The 23653-nt window shown below is 51.1% G+C and overlaps 1 protein-coding gene across 2 annotated transcripts in view; it reads right to left on the bottom strand.

Annotated features, from left to right (window-relative positions):
• The window catches only part of TBX4 (T-box transcription factor 4), a 39126-nt gene extending 15982 nt beyond the window's left edge, over positions 1–23144 (bottom strand). The window contains exons 1-5 of one of the 2 annotated variants that reach the window (XM_031053705.2): positions 23133–23144; positions 18037–18195; positions 17155–17249; positions 5248–5367; positions 3292–3439 (exon numbers count right to left, since the gene is read on the bottom strand). In XM_031053705.2, coding sequence (XP_030909565.1) covers positions 3292–3439; positions 5248–5367; positions 17155–17249; positions 18037–18195; positions 23133–23144 — 534 coding nt within the window. Of the gene's footprint in view, positions 1–3291; positions 3440–5247; positions 5368–17154; positions 17250–18036; positions 18196–19510; positions 19613–23132 lie in introns of those variants that run through there. The other variant, XM_005154337.2, reaches the window with a different exon arrangement.
• Positions 23145–23653: the final 509 nt, after the last annotated feature.

Here is a 23653-nt window from a genome sequence, read left to right as displayed (position 1 = left end):
AGTGGAAGGAGCAGGAGTGAGGGTTTGGGACTGAAGAGGAATGATTGGTGGCTGGGTTTTATGGGCTGGGTGTCAGAAAGCGAGGCTTTCCAGTGCCGCCTGTGCAGCATCCCCTCCTGCCAGCACAGTAAATAATCTTCAGTCTAATTCTGTGGTTGCAGCAAGGGCTTTAGCTCCGTGGATTATTAATTAAGCTGCTTAACTTACTTAATTTAAGCCTCAAATGTACCTACACTTCTCTTTATGAACTCTGGGGCTGCTTGTCCCTGACGTTATGCAGCTATTACAGTGCACAGAGTCAGGGCATGGATTCATTTATAAACGAATTCATTGAAATCATGTGAAATTTCTGCCTGTCTGTTTTCCAGATCAGATCCCAGGCTCAGAGGAGCTGCACCCCCACATCATGATGTGTTTGCCCTTCAAAACTGCATCTCACCACCAGAACACACAGCAGCTGTGGACAGGGACGAAGCCCAATAGCTTGTCATGCCCCCGCTGCATCTGCATCCATGTGCATCATGTCCTTCTTGTGAGACCCCCACAACACCATGTCCACTCAGGATCAGCTCCCCATATTCGATGTTAACCAATAGGTGAACAAGCAGGGGAGCTGGAAGAGCTCCTTTGGGATTTTTTTGTCCCCAAATAAGCATCTAACAAGAACTTGGTTAATCCAAAAAAGGAGTATCTAGTGCAAACGTATCCCACTGTGTGCCTCTCTCCTGCCTCCTTGCCCCTCCTTTCCCCAAGGAACAAGTGGTTTCTGTCTGAGCCTTGCACACTGGAACATGTCAGGTGCTGGAGAGGACTGCTCACAAACTGCTGTAGGATTTTGGGATGCCATGAGGAGCTGGAGCCTGGGATAGTGGGAGCCAGGTAGGGAGCCTGATGCTGCAGCACCTTCAGGCACCCACAGCAGCTGAGGGTGGCAGGGAGGGTGAACCAGCATGGCTTTAACGGCACAGCTGCCCACATACCAAAAATACACCAGTGGCAGCCTGCAGAAATCATCGCTCTGAGTGGTTTTGAGGTTTGGAGAGAAGCAAAGACAAAAGGAAATGGCAGAGAGGCTTCGCTGGAGCACGAGAGGGCAAACGAGCCCTGTGGGTTTTCTGACCTGTTTTATTTTTAGGGAGCTTTGAGAGAGTGTTTGCAATTGCTGGAAACTAATTCCTAGAAATGAGGCACAGTTCCTATTCCCAGTTTGCAGCAGGGCTGTGAGGACTGTGCCATGCTGGGCACACACCTCACAGGCACTGCCTGTCCCAGGGACATTGGCCACTCGTGCAACAGTTCTCAGCATGAGCTGAGAGGAAAACTCATGCTCTCCTCGTACTGAGTCCAGCTCTCCTCCATGTGCACAGCAAAAGTGAAGTACCTCTTCTCTAAAGGAGATGATTAACTTGGAAGCCTAGCAAGGGACTGTCTGACAAGGGGGATGCAGATTGTCAGTGCCTGAGCCACACCATGACCTGGGCACTTAAAACAGGTTATTTCAGGCATTTTCCCATCAGTGCGAGACAGTGTGGGAACTGTGGTACAAGGCTTGCCTGGCACGAGCGGATTGAGCAGGGCTCATCTGCAGCATGGCCACTACATCATGCTGCAGATATCACCCCAAAACACAAAGCGGAGTTTGCTCTGTGTCACTAGGGAAGCTTTGTGACAGGACAAACAGGCTGTTTGTGGGAAAGGAGGAAATCTTCCCATTAAAATGCAGTGTTAAAATCGCAGTTAAAAAACTTACAAAGTCAGGAAAAGCCAAACGTTTACAGTTGCAAAACCAACACTGCACATCCTGTTTGTTTTATGGCCACATCGAACATCCTGTATGTTTTATGGTTTACATTTTACAGTGTAAACAGTCATATATTAGGCTACACAGTTAACCAAGGGAAAAAAACACAGGGGTAAAAGAATGCCACGTGCAAAGCAAGCAGGTCGGTACGGCTGCTGGCAATGGAACATCAGCATTTGCCGGGTTTACGTCATTTTTACTGTGCAACCCTTAAAGCAGTTGCTTTCATTTCATTTCCATGGTGCTTTCCCCCTTAAAGAAGAACGAAGGGGAGAGATGGCCTGTGATTAATAATGCCAGCATTAAATGGTCCTGATTAGTCTTTGAAGCTCACACATGTTTCATTGGGGTCAGTAGGTTGGGGAAGGGGGTCAGTTCCCAGCACTGCACAGGGCTGGGTTATCACTGTGTCACAGTGCCAGAGCCCAGCTCTGCCGCGGCACCGCAGCAGCGACGCGAGGGATCGGCCCCTTTGCTTTGTGAAGTTCAAGACTTGCAGAAAATCATGAATACAGCAAAAAAATCCCTATTTTTAACTGTGTTTTAAGCCAATTGGGATTTTCCACCTCCAGAGTCAACCCCACAAAGTCTGATTTAGCTGTGTCAGAATTACACTTTCTGTACGGCTTTAAGCGGCATCAGGACAACTGACTCCACATGAAACCTGCTTTTAGAGGCTTGATGTATGATGGTTTTGAGCAAGACAGATACATCTCTTCTCCCTTCTTCAGCACATTTTCACAGCTCCCCTTACTCCCTGCTGCTGCTGGAAACACTGGCAGGTTAAAAGCCACGTTTGGTGACACAAAGTAGATTCTCTTACCTGTGGTACTAGGAGGAGCTGATGGCACTAAACCTGAGAGGATTTTAAACTCCATCTTCCCTCCCTCCAGCCAATGATACTTGTGTATTTTTACATGCAAACCAGACAGGTCCATATTGTTACATACATTCTCTAAACACTTGTTTGTCTGGCAGGCTGGAAGGGCCCGTGCTCTGAGTTATTAAACGCATTGTGGTAGATAACTGTGTACTTCTGGCTTCTGAACTCACAATACACATGAATTAAGATTTTCCAAATAAAATAATTCATTTTTTTATAGGGATGACAAAACCAGCTTGGAAAATAAGGAGTTTATGCAACCTGTTTCTGTGAGCTGCGTGTATCACGCACAGCAACAACCGGGCTAAAGATCTCACAGCTCTGCCTGCAAAGATCCCTGGCAGAAGATGAAAGGCCAGTGTCGTCAAGCAGGACACAACTGAGCAAGTCAGAGGCTGCATTTCCAAGAGCAGGGGAAGCACACAGGCAGGAATGGTGGCTCCCCTCCCTCAGTGTTGAATGTTTCCCCATACAGCTGCACTGGCAGCACAAGATAAGTGCTGCTCCTCATAATTAACTGACATCCCAACCAGCATCTTAGTCCAGACACAAATTCAACATCACAGGCCCACCTCTGACCAAAACCCGTGCAGAACATCTCTCTTACATGTCCAAAGGGATCCAGGTGGTTGTTGGTGAGTTTTAGCTTCTGAAAGGACACCAGCTGCCGCATCCAGTGTGCTCCTGTGGCCGGTGAGTCGGGGTGCACGTACAGCCGCCCCGGCATGGCCGGCTCTGCCTTCCCTGCCACCATCCTGCAAACACAGGGGTACACATGGCATTACCACGGCAGCAATCAGCAGTCCAGACATAGGAGAGCATCCTGTCCTTAAACTCAACCCTGTAACCTTCCCACCAGCCTTGGGGGGGGTGCACTGGGGCTCAGGGGTTCGAGAGGCTGCTGCTGCTCATGGGGGTTTCAGAGGTCCTCATTGCAGCATCACAGGTGGGCAGAGCAACCCCCATGCTCCAGCTTGGTGTTTCCTTGGGGCAGAGTCTCTACATGGCAATTGTGTTGGCATCGGTCAAGAAGGAGATCCCATCTGGGTTTTGGGAGAGGATGAAGCCTTCTAAGGCCTCTATGCAAAGGGAAATGGTCTCATACACTTCCCCAGGAGAAGGTATCTGTGAGCAGGAATGGGCACCAGCATGGGTGCACCCTTCGCAGTCATGCAGGCTCCCACATCCCCCAGCCTGGTGGCAGCTCCAGTGGGAAAGGGCTGCTCCCAGCTCCAGAGCTGCATGCTGGCACATGGTACTGCTCCTCATACCCTTCTGCCAGCTCGCCTTGCCCCCACACCAACACCAGCTCTCACAGACACAAAAGCAAACCATGAGACAACCCTTAACGGCAACTCCCTCATTACCGTGCATTGTTCTCCTCTTATAAAACACCAGTAAAAGCAATATTACCAAAACCAACAGAGACTTTCCAGCAGCAATAAAAGGAGAAGGAGAAACAGCTCTAGGGCTGGCAAAAGCTAAATTAAACAGAGCTAACAACTATCCATCATCTAGGGCTTAATGCTTAAAACACAACGTGGCCACCGTGCCACAGAGGCCCTCAGTCCTCTCACCCAGCGGCACTCCAGGACAAAAGTGAACGGAAAAGGGGTCTTTCAAAACCAGAGCAGCCCTAATGTGCAAGTAAATTATTAGTGTTTTATAGAATGTCACCAGGCTCGTTCCCATTAAGATGACTATGAAATTTTCCATTGCTCATCTTTTCACCAGGCAGCGGTCAGTGGAAGGGTTTGGGAAAAACCACAGTGAATAGTCACAGTGAGGGAGGCTGCTGAGAGCATCTGGGGGTAAAAAAGCAAAAGAGAAAACAACATGCTTCCTTCCTCAGAAAGCAAAATCATAGCCCCCTCTTGGGTAAGTAACTTCACTATCAAAGCACAGGGAATGGAAGAATAACAGAAGAGGAAGAAATTACAGAGGAAGAATGAATTATAGGGAAAAGAAGCTTTAAACCGGATCTGGCTTTGGGCTGCCATAGGGGGGATCGCTGCTCCCTTTGCTGGATCAGCATGGCTGAAGCAGAGCTTTGCGTAAACCGCCCGTGTTTTTCTTTATAACCAATCTCCTAAAAGCAAAATATTACTCTAAAAGAAAGGAATTTAAGACTTTTCTCAACTCACATAGATGCCTGATTTTGAAGGCCAAAATGGACCATTAGATCATCTTGTCCAGCCTCTGGTATAATGGAGGTTGTAGCTTCACCCTCCCACACTTGTACACGGCCAGATAACATATGCTTGGCCTAAAGCATCTCCTCCGAGAAGATACCCAGTCTTGGGCAATTTGGAGATAGACAATCCAGCACCTCCATTAGCAGTTTGTTCCAGCAGTTATCCCCCAGCCTGTTAAGAATATTTTATGCTTGTCTGGTTTTAACTTCCAGCCATTGGCTCTTGTGTCTATTGCTGCTCCAGCAAAGAGAGCTCTGGGAAGTTGGCATCCCTCCCATGGGAAGGTATTTATGTTGGTTCCTGAGCAAACGGCTGATCCAACTGCAATTTTCTTATGGAAAAGGGGGCAAACAGAAACGTTCACTTACCATTTATTGTCACAGAATTTATACCGGTGGTCGTCAGCTGGGACGATGTCGATCAACAAGATGTACTTGGTCTTGGGGTTCATTCCGGTCACTTTAACCTTGTAACTAGGAAACATCCTCCTTAGGAGATAAAAAAGGGTTAACACATTAGTGAGCAACCTCTGCAGCTCTGGAACTGCTGGAAGCTTGGAGCAGCACCCCAAGAGACAGAGCCACCATGTGATGGATTCATGCTAGGACAAATGAGCTACAAAACATTATTGCTGCTTATACATCACCTGAATTAAACTTACTCTTTCCAGAGCGCAGGGCTAGCACAAAATGGGGCACTAATATGGATGAGGGTATATAGAGGGGGGTTGGGGGCCAGTGCCAGGAAATGCTGGCTGCAGGGAGAGATATGGGGTGAGGGTCAACACATACATCCTTATAGGAGGCTCAGGCAGAGAGCCCCCATTGCCTCAGCAGGCTCCACGTGGCTTATGGCAACCTCAAAAATGCAAATTCCTTGCTGCCATGCAAGTCATGAGCTCTGAGTACAGGACAAACTAAGCACATGCAACTGTCTCATTCACACATTCCCAATGTCCACAACACCAAGTCCCACCATTACTCCTACGTGGTGGTTGAACCTCTGTTCCTTTTGACAGACTGAAAACCAAGGCTGGGGGGAGACAAAGGGTTAAGCCCTGCAGTGGTGCAGCCAGCCACTGCTCTCCTGGCTTTCCCAAATTTCCCATATTCACAGCACACTCATTAATCCTTGTTGGAGCCAGGAGCAAATTGTGCCCATCCCATGGATTTAGCATCGACTTTAGCAGACACGTAGCAACCAACGCCAAACAGGGAACGTCACATAAACCAGCATATCACTAAAGAATGTTCATATGTACCTGAAGAATCTCTGCAATATTAAAGAACATCTTTTTATAAACCTAGAACAGTGAAACCATTATGTCTGGTCTTGCACTCCAAAGGAGATGGCCCTGATGAGTATGGGCACAGCCATGGGTTTTCTGAGCCCCCAAGACTGCATCAGGAGCCTGGATTTGCAGGATCAGGCACTTTGCATCCTCAGAGTAACTATTTTCTTGGCTCCATCTTCCCAACCTCCTCCTCATCCAGTAAAAAACAAGTCAATTGAGCAAACCAGCTCACCACAGCCTGCAAGCTACTGGACAGAAGAGTCTCCTTTCTGCCAGGAGAAGGGCACAGAGGATGAGAATTGCTACATCCTGGAGTCATTCTAATTACCCTAATTAAGAAAGGCCCAAATCCTGATGTTGTTTCTCCATCAGATGTTGGGGCCACTTTGCCCCTTTATCCCCTGTGTGCTGCTCCATGCCCGGCTGAGCTGGCCCAGGTCTGCAGCACCATTTTGTCCCTGCTTTGGGAGAAGGCAACAAAATGGGCCCTGTTCGAAACCATTTCAATTGACTCTTTTAACCACCCTGCATAAATTCCAGATGTTTACCATGCAATTAGCTGGGACTAAAAAGGGGTGGTTTACCAATGTCCGTCTTTGATTTTCATTCATAAACTCTGCACTCCTCTTAACCTTGTCCTCCTACAGGTGAGCACCTGGATAAATACAGTAGGACATTTCAATCTGTGAATACACAGCCCAATTCACACATTGAAAAAACATTGCACAAGGAATCCAATCTGAATGCCAAGATTTTTTTCCCTTTAATTATGCCCTAAAATTACATTTAAAAATTAAACAAAAAAAAATAAAAGAGGAGAAAATGATTAAAACCCAGAAATGAGATGGACACAATGTGATGGTTCCTGCATCATTCCAGGTCAATGCCCTGCACTGGGGATTTTTATAACATCTCGCTTCTGAATATCTTTTTTTCTCAATCATTTCATTTACTGTAGTACATCCAAGCTGCTAAAGTAGCCCGACTGATATATTGTAAATGTTAAGTGCTTTTTTAATGGCATTTAAAATTAAGCTTCAGCATATGGAGTTCATATAGCATGGACATGCCTGAGTTTATAATGTTCTTTAGTATAGCCCTCTAAAATAAATACAAAGAGCCAAAGTACTACTATAATATATACAGCTGAAATTCTTTAAGGATAACAAATGGGGACTCGCATCTGATTGAAGGTGTTGCTTAACTTGCGAACCGCTCGCTATCTCGCAGTGGTAGCATTGTACTCAGCGGTCGGCAGACCCAGTTACAACCAAGGTTGCCAACTCTCAGCATTCTTTTCCAGGAAAACATGGGGTAGACTTTAGTAATTTGGCTGTGCACGGACATTTCATCATTATTATTAGCTGCTGCATTTTGCTTTATGAAAAAAAAGAAGAGAAAAAGGCAACTAATGTGTTGTCCAGGGACTTGTCAGTTTGATTTTCTTAATGAAAACATATTTCTCAACCCCTTGGCAGAGACTCATTTGGTAAATATCTCTTTGCAATACGATACAAACATGGGTTGTGCATTTCTGATGGGAAGGCATGACAAGAAGAGCTGGGTCCAAGAAAATGCAGTCATACAGCTTCAAGGGTTTAAAACTAAGGCAAGCGAGAGCACTTAATGCCATGTCCTGGCCCTTATTAAATGTCCCATTTGAAAGAGCAGGAGCATAAAGCCACCATGGAGGCACTGAGCTGCACCAGCCCTGCCCGGGAGCAAGGCCATGCCTACAGTAGGTCTATAGAGCTCCCCGTCAGCCCTGGGAAGGGGCCAAAAACCTGCCTGCTTCCCCAGATTTACTACAGGTCAATGGCACTACTCACAGCCGTGGCTCTATGCTCAGCAGTAGCTTTGCATAGCGAGTCCCTCTGCCAAATCTCTGCAGGCAGGAGCTCTCAGGGATGGGTGTCTCCACAGAGAATGCTTCGCTTTGGCCAGCTCTCCCTGACAATAGCTTGCTTCATCATCCATTGCTCCGGGACCAGTGGTGGCAGAAGAATAACCAGCACTGCCATAAGGACTTGCCAGCACCTTGCGGAGCTCTGGGGAAGCTCAGCCTGGCTTTGGTGGGAGGTCTGAAGCAAGAACCAGGCAGATCCACATTTTACCCACCCTCTTCCCCACTGCCACACACAGCTCCAGGCTGGGTGAGAGCTTCTCTGCATGGAAACCAGTTACACAAACTGGGAATTCAGGGCTTCCAAGGAAGGTGTCCAAGCAGGCAGCATCTGATCCTCACTGACACCTCCTGAGCCAAGGGTGGCTGTGCAAACAGGGAAGCTCAGCAAGGTTCAGCATTGGGAACATGTGCAGCACAGCAAAAACCATTAGGTGATGTTTAAGGCATCAGTGAACAGGAGATTAAGAGCAGCAATTCCTGCCCTCATCATCTTTTGTTCAGACCCAGCACCTGCTCAGACACAGTGATTTGAACATGCAAACACCACACGTGGGAGAGTCCAGAACTGAACCGGTTTCTTCCCCTTTCTGCTCTTTAAGCAAGGTGTGTGTCTGCCCCACCAGCACACATTAAGGGCAGCCTGCAGGGCCACTCACTGAGCAGAAGCCACAGAGCCACTCCTGCCCACCCAGCGACCAGCCACAAGCCCACAGAGCGCCTGTGCAACAGGCAGTGATGCACAAGGGATGCAGTGATACACAGGGAATACAGCACAAACAGCCAAGCATCAGCCCCGACAGCCTTTCTGCAAACCAGAGTCAGCAATTTCAGTTTTGGACATGTTCAAAACACACTTCTCCTTCCCTCCAGCTCAAGCCAGTGAAGAAGGCACCATCCAGACTCCTCAGCACTCTCTTGATGGTCTGCTGCACTCCCCAAAGCTCTCTTTTGGGTTATGGACGGGCACATTTCTACCTCCTTTCCCTGCACTGGCAGGGGCACAGCGCTGTTGTGTGATGGCAGCAGTTCTCAATGTCCTTTGGAGTGGAAAACTTAAATCAGTTTTGATGTTCACATGAGAAAGTTGCCCTCAAAGAAAGCGATCACGGGAGAAAGGCTCCTGTGCAAGCAGAACAGTTGATACTGCATTAAAACACCATGGTCTGGCACCCCATTGCTGGGGGCTGAAGTGCAGGGGGATGCCCTGCGGAGGGCAGAGGAGCTGGCTCTAGGAACCACGGGCAACTGAAGCAGGGCTGGCATTGCAGGGGCTCTGCACTGTGCTGCCACAGCCCCAGCTAAACCCTTCCCCACCGCTCTGTGCAGATGAAATGTAGCAAAAACAGTAAAAGCCAGGAAAATAAACAAGCAGCACAATTCTACAGCCCTCCCAAGCTTCAAAGATGATGTGTGAGTGAATTATTTGTTCTGATAATGAAGCAGCCATTGCTTAGCTAAGTTTATGCTAGGCACATTTTATCTCTACATGATATTCACAAATTGTTTTAAAATGAGCTGTTAGAATAAGCATCTCTTGTTTATTTATTTATCCTATTACTATCCAATCCCCTTAAGCTTGGAGCAGTTACTGACATGGAGCCAAAGCTTCTATTATGTTCAAACAAAGTTTAATTAATGTCTAATTGGTTGGTTGGATTTGGAAGTAAGTGATAAGAGGAAAGCTTTGCTTTTGTTTGGGGCAGTAGTTCCCAGCCTCTTGGGCGCTCCAGGCTCAGCCACTTCTGGGTATCTTACTTGTGGTTTAATCCTCAGGGACAGGCTTGGTTGGTCCTGGAAAGATGGGCAACTGCAGGGCTCCCAGATCCAATGAAGTCTTATTCTGGGGGCAGGGAATAATAGTAAACAGAATAGCCAAGAGCATCAAAACCAGCAAAGAGCTCAAGACATTGATCTGAGCACCAACTGCCCTGTCCTGCGTACCAGGACCTGTGTGTCCCAGGGACACTGGCTCATGCCTTGATACTATTGATTGACAAAAAGTGGCCTCTGGAGCCCCCCAGGTGTCACCACCTGCCTGCTCACAAGGATCTGATCCGACCTTCCCTGCTTAGGTGCAAACATCATTTCTGATGCCCCTACTGATGCATTAGCTGTGAAGAGGTTTATCTCACCAGCACAGGATAAGCAGGGAAGCCATGAGGAACTCAAGTACTTCCACAGAAAAAACTGCATGGAACCAAGACACCTGGGTCTGTTGGAGCAACCCAGGTCATGTCCTCACTAAAGGCTGTTGGTGTTCTCTGAAGCCCATGGAAATGTGCAGACTGGTGCTCACTGCATGTCCCTGTGGTGTAAATGGTGCTTCAGATACTACCAAGCACTTCCTTCTGTCCTTTCCAGGGTAAAATGTCCCCCATCTCCTCAAAGATTAAGTCCTGTTTTCAAAATGAGTTTCAATAAAAGACAAAGGTTTTTACACTTTTACAGTGTTTGGTTTTGGGATGGTCAAGTAAAGCAATGACTGGATTTTCAGAAGTATGGTGCTGCATGGTGCTGGAAAGGTGATGCTCATTACACATCAGGTTGTGAAACCATCAGAAAAACACGAAATCGCTCAACATCTTGGCTAAAAACCCATGTCATGGCTGAAAGACCAGCCCCTCAGAAGCTGCTGGGCATGTTGAGATGCCTTCAGTGATGGTTCCAAAGCACCGAGGTAGATGACATGCCTGCATCCCTGATAATGACTAATGTGGCTCCAAAGTCTTCTTGAGAGTTGGCCATGGCCACCTAAGGATGCCTCTCCTTTTCTTCATTGTTAGGAGGGAAAGGAATGGTGCACAGAGGCTGCAAGAATCATGTTTCCATTCCGATGACCTTTCTTCTTTTTTCTAATTTCCCTTCTTTTGACAAGTATTTCTTCCACTGACTTAACGCATCTTTAAAACTAATATTCTCCAGGGCAGATTCAAACAAATTTGGGGATGTCAGCTGTTTCTTTTAGCCTTTTAAATGGCATTTCCTTTTTGATAGATTCTTGCTTTCAGAAAATACTTTAAAAAGATCAAAGACTTTTTCAACAGGGTCCCATTTTCCCAGTGTATCCTAACCCTGAGTCCCTTATTTCTCTTATCACCCACGCCACTCCGCTATGACTCTCTGTATACAAAGTAAGAGCAGTTAACTTTGAAGTGCTGGATTAGCCCATGCCAGATCCTTGCCTCAGAATAACAAACAATACAGGTTCAACAGGAGTTCTCATCAGTAGTTCATTTTTCAGCCCCAAATTCACTGTCACTAACACAAGCAACATTGAACTCTCAGTCTATGGACAGATAGGAGAGATTTATCTGGTGGCAGGACCATGACCTAGTGATGAGAAGGTCAGACAGTTAAGGGATTTTTATATTTTGGAATGGTGAGGTTGTATTTTTTTCTTCTGGCTAGCACATCTGATTTTTAAATAAAACATTGTTTCTCACATACTTGAGAACGTGGTTGGCTGGATGGCTGCTTTCATGGTCTAGAAACATTTCCTCTCTTTGCCCCACAGTAACTTGAAACATGGGCAGGCTTCTTGCCATGGGATGCTTCTCCAGTGCTTTCGTTTTGCTGCAACCGAAATTGAGCAGAAAAGGCTCCAGAGTGCCAGAGGATGGGAGAGGTGGGTGCCAGCAGCACCAGGAGCACAGCACAAAGGTAACCTCAGAGAGGACCTGTGCAGGAGCGCTGACAACCACCCGGCACTGCAGCATTTCAGAGCGGGTTTGCTCCCTCTCCAGCCTGGCTCCCTCGGCGGTGCAGCCCCTCGAGCTGTGTGGGCTCCACAGGGCTTTCCAAGGGAGCCACAGGCAGCCCTGGCATCAGTGCCAGGCCATGCACCGGCTCATCAGCACAGGGCAGGAGGTGATCCGCAGCCCCTGTGCCCGGGAGCCTTCGATGCAGGCGCAGAGACTGAGCAATAGTGGGGCTCTTTCCCAGCTGGTTTGAGCTTGACCAAACCCTCCCCTGCAGCCCTGGCCAGTACTGCTGCAGCTCTGGTCTAAGCACAAGCGGGGAAGCTTTGGGAACACCCTTAACCATGAGCATTCCGTGTCTTCAACGAACTAAAACCAAGATTTGCTGTTTGAAGAGAGAATTATATTAGAAACTAAAATCCCATCCCTGCACTACTCTGGGTACATAAGCTCTGTCTTCCTTGCCAAAGCTGTTGACATCTTTAGCAGCACTGCCAAGAGCCATTGGAGTTTGCTTCTGATCCGTTCTTTAAAAGCAGGAGTTTGCCCACACAGGGTAACTCCAGGACCCCAAATTTAGGATTAAGCAGATCAAACATTCCTTAAATATCTATTTTATTTCCAAGTTTTGAATTGATGCCTCACATTCCATTGCTGATCTCAGATATTAAGGTTTGCTTTTGGATCAAAAACCTTTTGCAGAAACTCTTGTAACTGCCTCCAAAGATTCTGGACAAATATTTCCCTTTAATTGTAATGAGAACTGGGCATCCATATGCCCTACAGAGCCATGGAAAATTTAACTTTTAAAGGATTATTCTCAGAGGAAAGCTGCACCAGCTTAGCCAAAGCATTTATACTTCTTCAGACCTTGATGTCCTAAAAACTAGTTTTATTTTGGTTTACTAAAGTTGATTAGGAACAGATTTTTTTAAACTGAAATAAGCCACTTTTAAAATGAAACATGAACATCTAAAGGGGGATTGCATCTTTTGCACACATGCAAGCTGCTTTATTGATCCCCCCTCCTACCCCCCGGGCAATATTTTCCTACACGTGCTTCTTAAGACCTGCTACCACAAAGACTGAAGCTATCTGTGTACCTATGCACCTCCTGCACTCCAGCTAAAACTCAGTTTCAGCATCCTGAGCCTCCCGTTCACATCTCTGGGATGGCTGTGCTACCATAGGGGAATGACACAATATTTTCTCTTCAGTAACTGTTCACAAAACTCTGACCAAACATCCTGTGAACTGTCATTTTTCACTCATTAGCCATCAGCTTCATCAATTGTTTGTCCCTGGTGATATCTGAATAGAAACTGCAACGCTGTGAAGGTTGGCACCTTGGAAAAAACCTAGCAAACAGCCAGAGCTAAACTAAAACGACCAGAAAGAAAGAAACCCTGAGGCAGGAATACTGTGCAATCACAGATTCCCGAAGAAATAAGGTCTGGAAGACGAGATTTCGCAAAGGATTATGAGAGGCAAAGTGGGGTTTGCCACAAGGTTAAAAATAAAACGCAATTGTTCAGTTAAATAATAGCACACGAGAGCAAGAAGATGAAACTAGAAAGCAAGATTTATACCGAAGCCTCTCCTTTGCTTTGCGTTTTATCCACCCCTCATACAACTTCATCGCTCCGGAATTCCTAAAATCCAGCAGGAAAGGTGTGCGCCTTGCTAGGACAGGCTGCGGCTGCCAACAGCCCGACGGGCACGGCCAGAGCCGTCCACTGCGCAGCAGGGCTGGAGAAGGATGGAATTCGGGTAAACATCTGCACGTCCATCCCCTCATGCAACCTGTTCCCTTTGCCGCTATATGATGGATTTTAGTCATCTGATTTAATAGGACAACTGAAAAAATTATAGGACAATTGGGAAAGTGCCCTTTTCTCCCCCTCTTTTCTTCTATAAACTGGGGATTTGTGAACAATTATAACGTTATTTATAAGCACAGGCATGCACAGCTCCATCTGGACCCTGAGCTTATTCACCCGTCCCGAGAAGGAGAACGGGATATGGAGAACCGGGAGCGGGACCGGCCGCTGCCGCCGCGCCGGGGCTGTGCGGTGAGAGGCGGCCGGGAGGAGCGAGCCGGGCTCGCAGGCCCCCGAACACTGAGGTTTCACCGGCAAACGGCTCCTACCGAAAGCGGGGCTCTGCCAACTGCCACCGGCAGCAACCACGGGGCCGGGTTTCCTCCCATTGCCCTCGGCTGAGGCAGCCCGCAGGCACCCACAGCCCCGGGCAGCGGCGGACACGGAGCGATTCCTGCCCTGGGTGTAATTGAGCCTTCAAAAGCCATCAACGGAAAATCCTCTGGAGGCGAAATTCGTCATTAGAGCAAACCTCAAATCGGAGGAACGAGACAAAGGCTCTGATTTATGGAGCCTGGCGTCCCATCCGCCAGGCAGGGTTCTACCTCCGAGCGCTTTTATGCAAAGTTCAGGGAACTTCGCTAACATAAACTTTTTATCTTTTGAGGATCCTTTTAATATAAAATAATCTCCTTTTTTCTCCCCCTCCCACAATGAACCAGTTGGACATTAAGAAGATAGCGAGTGCATTTTAAAGATGTTTCCACTTTATAAATCAAGCTTTCTTGGCAACAACATGATTTCTATTTCAATGCTGAGCTTGCTGTGTTCTCCTAATATCTCCTACAGATCAGTCCTAAGAGGGAGTAATAATCCCCCAAAGTAATTCTCAGCATTAAATTCTCGATAATTTATAGTTGGCTCGTTCTGTGGAGCTCTCCAAAGAATGAAACAAATGACTCCCCCTCTCCCCCCTACTAAGTTATCAATATTTGCCTTGTTTATACAAAAAGGCTATTTTACACCATTGCCATGGAATTAACGCTTCCGCTGAGCTTTACATTTCCTCTCCATTGAGTGAGCTTGTCATTAAAGTAACTTTTTGTTGTTGTTGTTTGAAATTTAAAAATCAAACTTCAGTTTCTTTTCGTTTGTGCCCCTTGAGGTCAGGCAGACCGACATGGAGGTGATTTCAACTAACTGCATTCATGGGCATCTCTGTCCCTGCTGGGAGGGGACTTAGAGTCCTAATTAATGCCTGCAATTAGCTGTTTTCCCTTTTCTCCACCCCTTGCTAAATGCAAGGGCATACAAACCTCCATTAACCATCACTTATTTAATTGGGTCAAGAGGAGGTTTATTATTGCTACTCTTTACTTAAACAGCTTGGGTAAAGTAAAATCTGCATGAAGCACTAATTAGCATCCCATCATTTGCGTTCCGATTAGTGACATATTCCTGTTCTGGGGCTGCAGCACGGACTCGAGTGGCTCAGCCTGGCCCTCGGTGGGAACGAAGTGAATTAAGCCATGACGGGGTTTAAATGGTTCGAGCTTTCTGCCAGCCTCACGCTAATTGTTTTGTGCATTTAGTTGGGTTTTTATGTCTTGCTTTCGGTGTTGCCGGAGCCCAGTACCGGCTTTGTTCCATCTCGCTCCATTTTAACACTGATTAAAACGTTACCCTGTGTTTTGCCACCATTTGCATCTGGACATAGAGGAAAAAAACGAAGTGGCGATTTCATTTCAGGTATTCTTAGCATTTCAGCTATTTCTTTTTCTTTGCCTTTTTGGGTTTCTTTTTTTTGGGGGGGGGAAGGGGTGCTTTTTTTTGGTTCGTTTGCTTCGTTTTTGGTTTTAATTAAAAGCTATTTTAAATAACGGCCGTTGGTTTGATGGTGCTGCTCCGATTTTCACAACTACAGAATTTGGCTTGGACGACTTAAAAAAAATAACAAACCCAAAGTTTTTTCCATCTTCACGTCAATCTCCTCAGTCCCATCCACATGCTCATGAAAGGTGACTACGTGTGCACTGCCAGCTCCACAGGACAAAGAATGTGGGACTGAGCCCTATACATATGGATTTGTTTAAACAATCCACGTTAAGACTTACAAAGAGATAACATGCACATTTGGGATGCTTAGGGTCTAGAATTTGGTAAAGATATTACACATCCCGCACAGACACACTCAGATACTATAAATTAAGGGTGAAATATTTGAGGTCTTGATCCCTTAGTCTTAGCTGACTTAGGTAGCAGACCTATCAAAACGAATCCGGCTCTTCACATCAGTAAATGCTACAGAACAAGCCCTAAGATTTTATACACCAAAATGGAGTGTGATAAGGACAGTTACCCGCACAATCACTTCATAAATAGTCCAAACAGCAAACAAATTGAAGATTCCCGGGACATACACCCCCTCTCCATGGGGACTAATGAGAATATCTTGGTTATTAGAGTAAATCTGCCCTACTCGGGGCAGCTGCTGCGCAGAGCTGGGGACAGGGGAAAAGATAGAGAAACCGCTCATCAACCCCAAAATCCAAAGCGGGGGATTGGGATCTTGATCTCACTCTGTGAGCAACAAACAGGGGAGAAAAGTTACATACACACACAGCCCCGCTTCGAGCTGCCCTGCTCGAACAATCAGGGACCACAGTGAAAAGACTTCTTATTGCTGCTTTCTCCCCATTATTTGAGTGTCCTTCACAGCTCTAGCACTGCATAAAATCAGCACTGGCAGAGCCACAGGACTGTGTTAGAACTGAATGGATTTTAATACCTAAGGCTGGCAACTTTTCTTTCCAGCGGCCGCAGAAGTCAAGGGCAGCTGCTCCGGTGCCCGCAGTGGGAGCTGCGTTGGTTTTGTCGGGATTCCCAGGCTGGCGATGGGCTGAGGTGTAATTCTGATGTTTATCTTTCTGACATTAATTCTCCCATCGCCCACCAGAGCAGCCCGGGTGGGAAGGGATCCCTGGGCGGGCACAGAGATGGGTTCTCCAGGGAAGAGAAGGCTCCGCAAGCCGCTCTCTCCTTCCCATCAGGGCCTCGGTGTGCACGACGGGTGAAACCATCGTTTGTTTCCAAGGGAAGGCAGATTTTCCTTTCCACAGCTACCAGGATAAAAGTGGTACCTGCCTCTCTTTCAGTTTTGAGATTAAAAACAGAGCCTAAGCCGCCATACTGCTAAACCTTTGGTGCAAAGCATCCCAGCACAGGTCTTAGTGCACAGTGCAGAGAAAAGGGAGTGGGGTTTGAACAGAGCCACAACCATGCCAACATCTTAAAAAATATATGTATAAGAACAGGAAGAATTACCAAAGAAAATCGGACTAAATGCAGCAAAGGACTCCACAGCCCATAACCTCATTGCCACGCTCAAACACACGCACAGTTTACACCGAAAGAAATGATCTCACTGAAATCTGCAATCACATAAATAATGTTTTTCTAATACCACTGATTGCAGCTCTGCAGACGCCAGTCTTGGCATACAGAGACACTTCGTACAGATCAGAAGCAATACACATCCGAGAGGAATTTTCACTAACCTGCCTGCTTTGGTTATGATCATTTCAGTGCCAGCTTCATGGAATTTCTTCCATAGCTCCTTCTCATGGAGATAGACTTTGATATTTTCTATGGTCTGGAAAAATAAAGATCATGAGAACAGTAAGAAATGACTAAGAAAACCCAGGAGCGGGGCAGGAAGGGTTAGGGGCTCGGTGGCCGCGCACCCAGGACCAGAGCCACAGGCAGGCACCGGGCGAATCTGCAGGATCCTCGGGCCTGCCTGTGCGAGAAGAGGACGGAGTCCCAAAAATTCCACTGCCCTCTGCCAAAAATAAGAGAAACAAACTGAGGCCGGATTTAATCGACTTTCACATCTAGGGGGGATGCAGCGGCCAAAAGGGTTTTTTTCCCTTTCTTTTCTCTTTTCCGTGGGGGTTTCCGTGCCCCGACGGGGCAGACAGGGCCCACTGTCCCCCTGTGACTCCCAGAAACCGGCGGCAGGCTCATCCATGTGGACACGGGATCCGATGAACGGTACGCACGTCCAGGACCGCGGTTTCTGCGCGGAGCCGTTATTTTCGTGGATGCTGGGGTAGGGCAGAGGCCCCGCCGGGCTCGGGGGTGAGGGCAGGGAAATCGCGATGTGCCCAGAGGCTTCGGGCCTTTTATTTAGGGGGGAAAAAAAAACGATGAAACCCAAGGCCCTGCTCGGGAGGAGCGGCCGCGGCTCCGGCACAGGACGGGCCCGGTGGCCGCGGCTCTGAGGCGCTGCTTTGCAGTGCGAAAAAATGCTTAAAAATGAAAAATAAGAATAAAAAACCCTGAATTCCCTCTCATTTCCTCACACCCGCGGCCGCGGGAGGCCGGGATGGAGCAGAGAGGCAAAGCCGTCGGGCAGGACGCGGCCGGGCGGTGCGTACCTGCTCGGGATCGGGAAGCTGTGGGCTGCTGAGCGGCGTGCTGCTCCCGCCGGCTACGCCGAGGACGGGGGAACCGGCGGAGGAGTCCGCATGGCCGGGCGCGGGGGCTGTTGGAAACCCTTCCTCGGTTTCAGACAGGCTTTTCTCCTGGAGCATTTCCTTGGGGGAACAGAGGCGCACCGTTAGCTCGCAGCACCGGGGGCCACGTCCAGCCCCTGCTCGCCCTCCTGGTACTGCCACCTGCGGGGTCAGGCCCTCCCGGCCCTCGATCCCTCCTCAGGCGGCCACACTCGGCTAGACTGGGACGTGACACTTCCCGTGGGATGCCGCAGAGCTCGGGAGAGCGGGGCTGGGCCCTCCTGTCCCCCGGGGAGCCACCCCCGCGTGGCTGCGCTCCCGCTTGAGGCCCGGTCAGCTCGTCTTAGATGTGGCCGCAGCCCCCCAGCCTTTAACTTCTCCTCCCCGCTGTTTGCCACCGTTCGGGGCCGCTACCCTTCGGGGAGAGTAGCCCAACCCGGTCGGTCTGTCTGTCCCTTCCCGTCGGGGCTCCCGGAGGCTCCGCACCAGCGCTCGGGGCCGCGGTGAAGCGCTGTGGCGGAGTGGAGCAGCGTAAACAGGCAGAGTGCTGGTCTTCGAGATAAAAGGGCCTCTCTTAAACTTGGACGGAGACTGGGAAAAGCCAATAAAGATAAGGGCTGACAGCTCCACCGAGGCTGCCGCGCATCAACCCCGACTTTTACAGCGTGGAGGGACGCGGACTCCCGCCCTGATCCCCGCTCGACAGACAGACGGACAGATAAAGGGACGTGCAGCCGTCCCGAGCATGATGCGGGTCCCAGCCCCGGGAACGGAAACCGACGGTCCCAAAGGGGAAATACTAACAGCACCCGGACCCGTGACCCCGACAGCACTGCTCCGCTCCGGTCCCCTGCCCTGTGCGGCCGAGGCTCAGCCGCCAGTCCGGGGCGGTGGAGGCAAAGAGTGAAGCTGGGACCCGCAGTTCCAGTGGCAGCAGAGCTTCAAGGAGAGCTCCAGCCACAGAGACGGACACCGGCACGGTTGTGTGCGGCCGTGCACGCACACGCCCCCCTGCACCGCTGCACATCCCGGGGCAGCGAGCGCCCCGCAGCCCCCGGCGGCAGCAGATCTCCGGTGCCCCGAGCGCACCGGTCTCCTACCCCGCTTGGAGGGAAGGGATGGGGTAACCCGAGGCAAGGCGAGGCACGGATGCTGCCGGCGGCCGACCTTCAGAGCGGGGCCGGGTGACCCGGGGGAGCACAGGTGGGAGTCCCCGAGGGCTGGGGCTCCTGACCGCGGAAGGGAACCCCAGTACTCCCGGGGACAGAAGGGGTGGTGGAATGGGAACAGCGGGGCAGGGTTGCAGCGATCGCCCCGGCACAGGCCGCAGGGAGCCCCGTACCCACGAGCCCAGCTCCCTCCCTCCCTTCCTTCCCTCCGCACCCCAGGAACTCACACGGCCGGCCGGGGGGCAGGAGGCGCAGCGGGGGGCTCCGGGCTTCGCCTTGGGGCGGCTGAGGCATGAAGGGCATCCGCGGGGCAGCGCGGCGGCTGCGCGGGGAGCTCAGGCCGGGCGCGGTTCCGCGGCCCCCGATGGCAGCGGCTTGCGGGGCATCCCCTGCTGCGCGGATTCACTTTCCCTTGATCTTGGCGGAAAATGTTCCATAAAGATCCAGTTTGGGGCCTTTCGACTCCCTCCCTCTTTGTCTCCCCCCTCCCTTTTCCCTTCCCCTCCTGTTGCTGACGTTGCCGCTGTCAATCACGTCCCCACAGACCGGCTCTGGCCCGCTCCGCCCGGCCCGACCCGCTCGCCCCAGCCCCGCGCCCGTCCGACGGTCCGCTCCCGGGGACACCGACCGAGGGCACCGACCGCTCGGTCCCTGCTCACCGGGCCCAGCCGCGGCCTTCCCCAGCCTTCCCCGGCGTTACACCGGGCCCGACAGGGAACGGAGTCTCTTGCTGCTCGGAGGGAAGCCTGGTGGGGGAGAACACCCCCAGCCCCACCGCCCCCTCCCAGCACTGATGGTCCCGGCTCTCCCCACTGCTCGCCGGGGTTCGGGACCGGGTCTGGGGCTGCAGCAGGGCAGCAGGGCCGCTGAGGGAGCAGGCCGCGCTGGAAGGGCCCTTGACTCGGTGGGCCGGGTAGCTGGACCCTGCAGCAGGAGCAGAGGCCTCCCAGAAGAGGGAATGGGGAACAGCCGGGTCCAGACAGGGGCAACGCTTCGGGAGGGGTCCGCAGTCTCCAGCGGCTTCCCCAGCCCTGCCGCACCGGCAACCAAACTGCCCGTGTCCCGCCGGCCTTGGGCCGGCCTTCGAGTGCGGCTGTTCCCGAGAGCCCGGGTAAAGAGGCAGGGCTCCTTGTCCTCCCCCAGCCACAACAGGCTGACCCACGAGGTGTGCGGGCTGGGAGGCCGCAGACACAGCAGCAGCGAGGCTGGGCTGCCGGGTCGGCTCTTGCCGGGGCTGCCCAAGGTGAGCGCGACGGGCACAGAGCAGCTCCCGGGCCCGCACACCCCGGGCAGGAGCCCCTGCTCTCTTCGGCCGCGGGCACGGCCTTCTCGGGGCTCCCACCCTCAAACTAAACCCTCAGATAGGGAGGAGACCCCCCCCTCAGGAGAATTCCTTAGTTCTGTCGCGACTGACCGGGCCACATCAGCTCTGTTGTCACTATTAACGAGACATACACACACCTCCACTCCTCCACAGTGCTGCTGTTGGGGCTGCCTGCCCTGTGCTGAGTTCTCTCTCGCATCCACCGGCGACCAAACCGTACCCAACCACCAGCGCTTCCTCCTATAGTTGTTTGTGCCTATCGCGACAGCCCCACTGCTGCGCACGGCCTTATATCGCCGCAGCCCCGCCTGGCTTTTCTCTGCATCGTGCCCCTTCACGTCCCCTCGACCGGGCTGCACCTCACTCCGCGCCCGCGGAAGGGCGGCAGGCAGGAGACGCTTACCCGAGCCGGCCGGTCCCGGGCGGGGGCCGAGGTGCTGCTTGCTCCCAGCAGCGCCGGCCTCACCGGGGCACTGCCATGGGCCGATGGGGCTTCACGGGGCCCTTTTTAATCAGGTTTTTCTTGAAAGTGAATTTAAACCCAGACTCACTCCCACCGTCACGTGGTGCCGAAATTGGGAACAGGAGCAGAATAAAAAGTAAACTGGGGTCAACCCTTAATGAACCTTTCCCCTACTCCTGAAAAAAAGAAAGACACCAAAGGCCTGGGCAGGCAGGGGATGCGGGTGAGGGAGCAGCAATTCCCGCAGGAGCCGGCGGGCCGGGGCCCGTTGTAGGTGAGACCGGGCCGGCATCGGGCCCCGACGTGCGCCTCCTGCACCGAGGCCAGGAGGAACCCGCGTCCTTACGAATGGAGAAGAGGCTAAAGCGAGCCTAGGGGCGAGGAAGGAAAGCAGGAAAGCTCGGCTTAAGTCTCCCAGAGCACCGCTCCTTGCCACTGACCCGCTGCACTTGGCCCTCTGGGCGGCTGAGGTGGTTTTCTCGGGTAACAGCTACCTCTAAGCCACGAGCCGGTCCCGTACTGCAACCCCACCTCCGCCGGAGGAAAGAACCCGCACAGAGCCGCGGAGGATGCGCACACCCGAGCACCGCAGCTGCCTCCGCTTAGACCGCTCGGTCCCGCCCTGGTTCCCACCTGCGGGCTGGGCTGTCCCACACCCGCTGCGGCTGCCGAGGGCCGGGCTCCACGGCAAGGTGAACTCTTGTGTTTACTCTGCGGCTGGTGTCGGTCGCTCGGCTTTGTTTGGGTGAGTCTCCCTCCACCTTTTCCTACGCAGCCGTTGGCAGAGGGAGTCACTGACGCGTCCCGCGCTTCTCTACGTTAAATGCATTTTCTCCCCTCCTAAATAATAATAATAATAATAATAATAATAATAATAATAATAATAATAATAATAAAGAAAGGTGGAAGAGGCCATCCCAGGTGGGGAGGATTTAATTAAAGCAAAGCCAAAGCCTTCCCCTCCTCCCAGCAGCCCCGACCCCCTCCTCATCTCCGCGGACGGGGCAGCCGGAGCTGCGGTGTCCGGCCCTTTCCTCCCGTGCGACCCCGCCGAGGCTGTCTGCGTTCGGCTCTGCAGTGCCGTAACCCTGGGCAGCACCTGCCCGCAGCGGGCTCTGGCCCGCGGGGTCCCCCGGGGACCCTTAACCGCAGCCGATTTCATCATCCCCGGCTTGGGACGGGGCGAAACGGCTCTGCCGGACGGAGCTCCCCTGCCGCGGCAGCTCTGAGCTTTTCCCGGTGGCTTCGGTTGCCGAAGCACGGCGAGGCTCGAAACCAGCCCGACTGTCATCACCCGGCAGATAAACGGCCGGATCCCCGACGGCAGGGTGGCTCCTATTCACGGCTCATCATCGCCGAGTCAAAGGAGCAGGCAGGGGGAGGATAAGCCCTGCTTTCAGGGACCAGCGCTCCAAACCACTCATCACTGTCACCGAGCTCGCTCATGCCTTGGCCCTAAACACCGGCGATTAATAAAAGTTTACTGTCGCTTTTCTCCAATATTTACACTGAGTCTGCGGGCCGGGAAACACCGAGCGGGCTCAGACCTGCGGGGATGCTCCACTGCTTCTCCAGCCTCTGCGGCCACCGCTGCTCCCTTTCGCTCGTCCCCTTCCCCCAGGAAAGCCTGCCGACCACGACGGAGACGAGGGCAGAAGGGAGCCCCGAACCCTCAACCCGAAGGTACCGGGCTGCCCGACGGCGGCTGCTGCTCGAAGCACCCGTGCGAAGCGGAGGGCGCCGGGGAAACCGTTCGGGGTCCGACCCCGGCCCCCGCGAAGTCAAGACCGAGCCTCGGCCGTGTGGGTTGGCATAGATTTATTGGCTTGAGCGGAAACTCACCGGTTTACACTGCTGAGGAGATTTTGAATGGATGAAAACTGAGAAAAAGTTGCCGAATTTGGCCAGCAGTAAGGCTGGAAGAATGGAGTGCTAATACTGAATTATGCATGTGCTCGGGAGGAATTACATAGCATCAGACTTGGGCTTCTAAACAGGGACAGTGCCAAATTTCTAATAACTGTGTAGTATGCTTATTTATACCATACAAGGACTTACAAACCTCATTGTGCATAGCAGCTGGGTCATATTTCTTTACCCTTCTATTCCTCAGGCTCTTTTGCCAAGAGACTGGTACCAAACACTTCTAGGCTGAAAGAAAAACACAAAATTAAATTGCAAAGAAACGATGACAGGAAGCATGGGTAAGATACGGGCTGACACGCGGCCCTTTCATCTCAAGCATCTGCCTAAATAGATGCACTAAGGGAGCACTGAAAATACGCACGGTTTCAATTGCAAGTGATTCTCTGCTTCTTAATCGTTCTGTCGAATTATCCGCAGGCATTTGCCTGAGCTGGGCAAGTTTGCAAGCTCCGAGGCTTTGTCTTAGACCATTAAGTAAATGTTTTAACGAATGCTTTTAAACGTTGTAAACGAATGTGTTACACAGCCTTGCACCAAGCGCCACCGAAACTGGGCAAATCGAACGAACAACCGTGTTCCGATTGGATTTTAAATATTTGGGGGATATGTTATCATTTTGTGCCAGTGTACCAAGTGTACTTACCCCTCGTAATTTCA

This window comes from Melopsittacus undulatus, chromosome 13 (assembly GCF_012275295.1).
Source record: "Melopsittacus undulatus isolate bMelUnd1 chromosome 13, bMelUnd1.mat.Z, whole genome shotgun sequence".
Classification (NCBI taxonomy): Eukaryota; Metazoa; Chordata; class Aves; order Psittaciformes; family Psittaculidae; genus Melopsittacus; species Melopsittacus undulatus.
The sequence above is the reverse complement of the archived record's forward strand: the minus strand, read 5'-3'. Positions and strand labels throughout refer to the sequence as shown.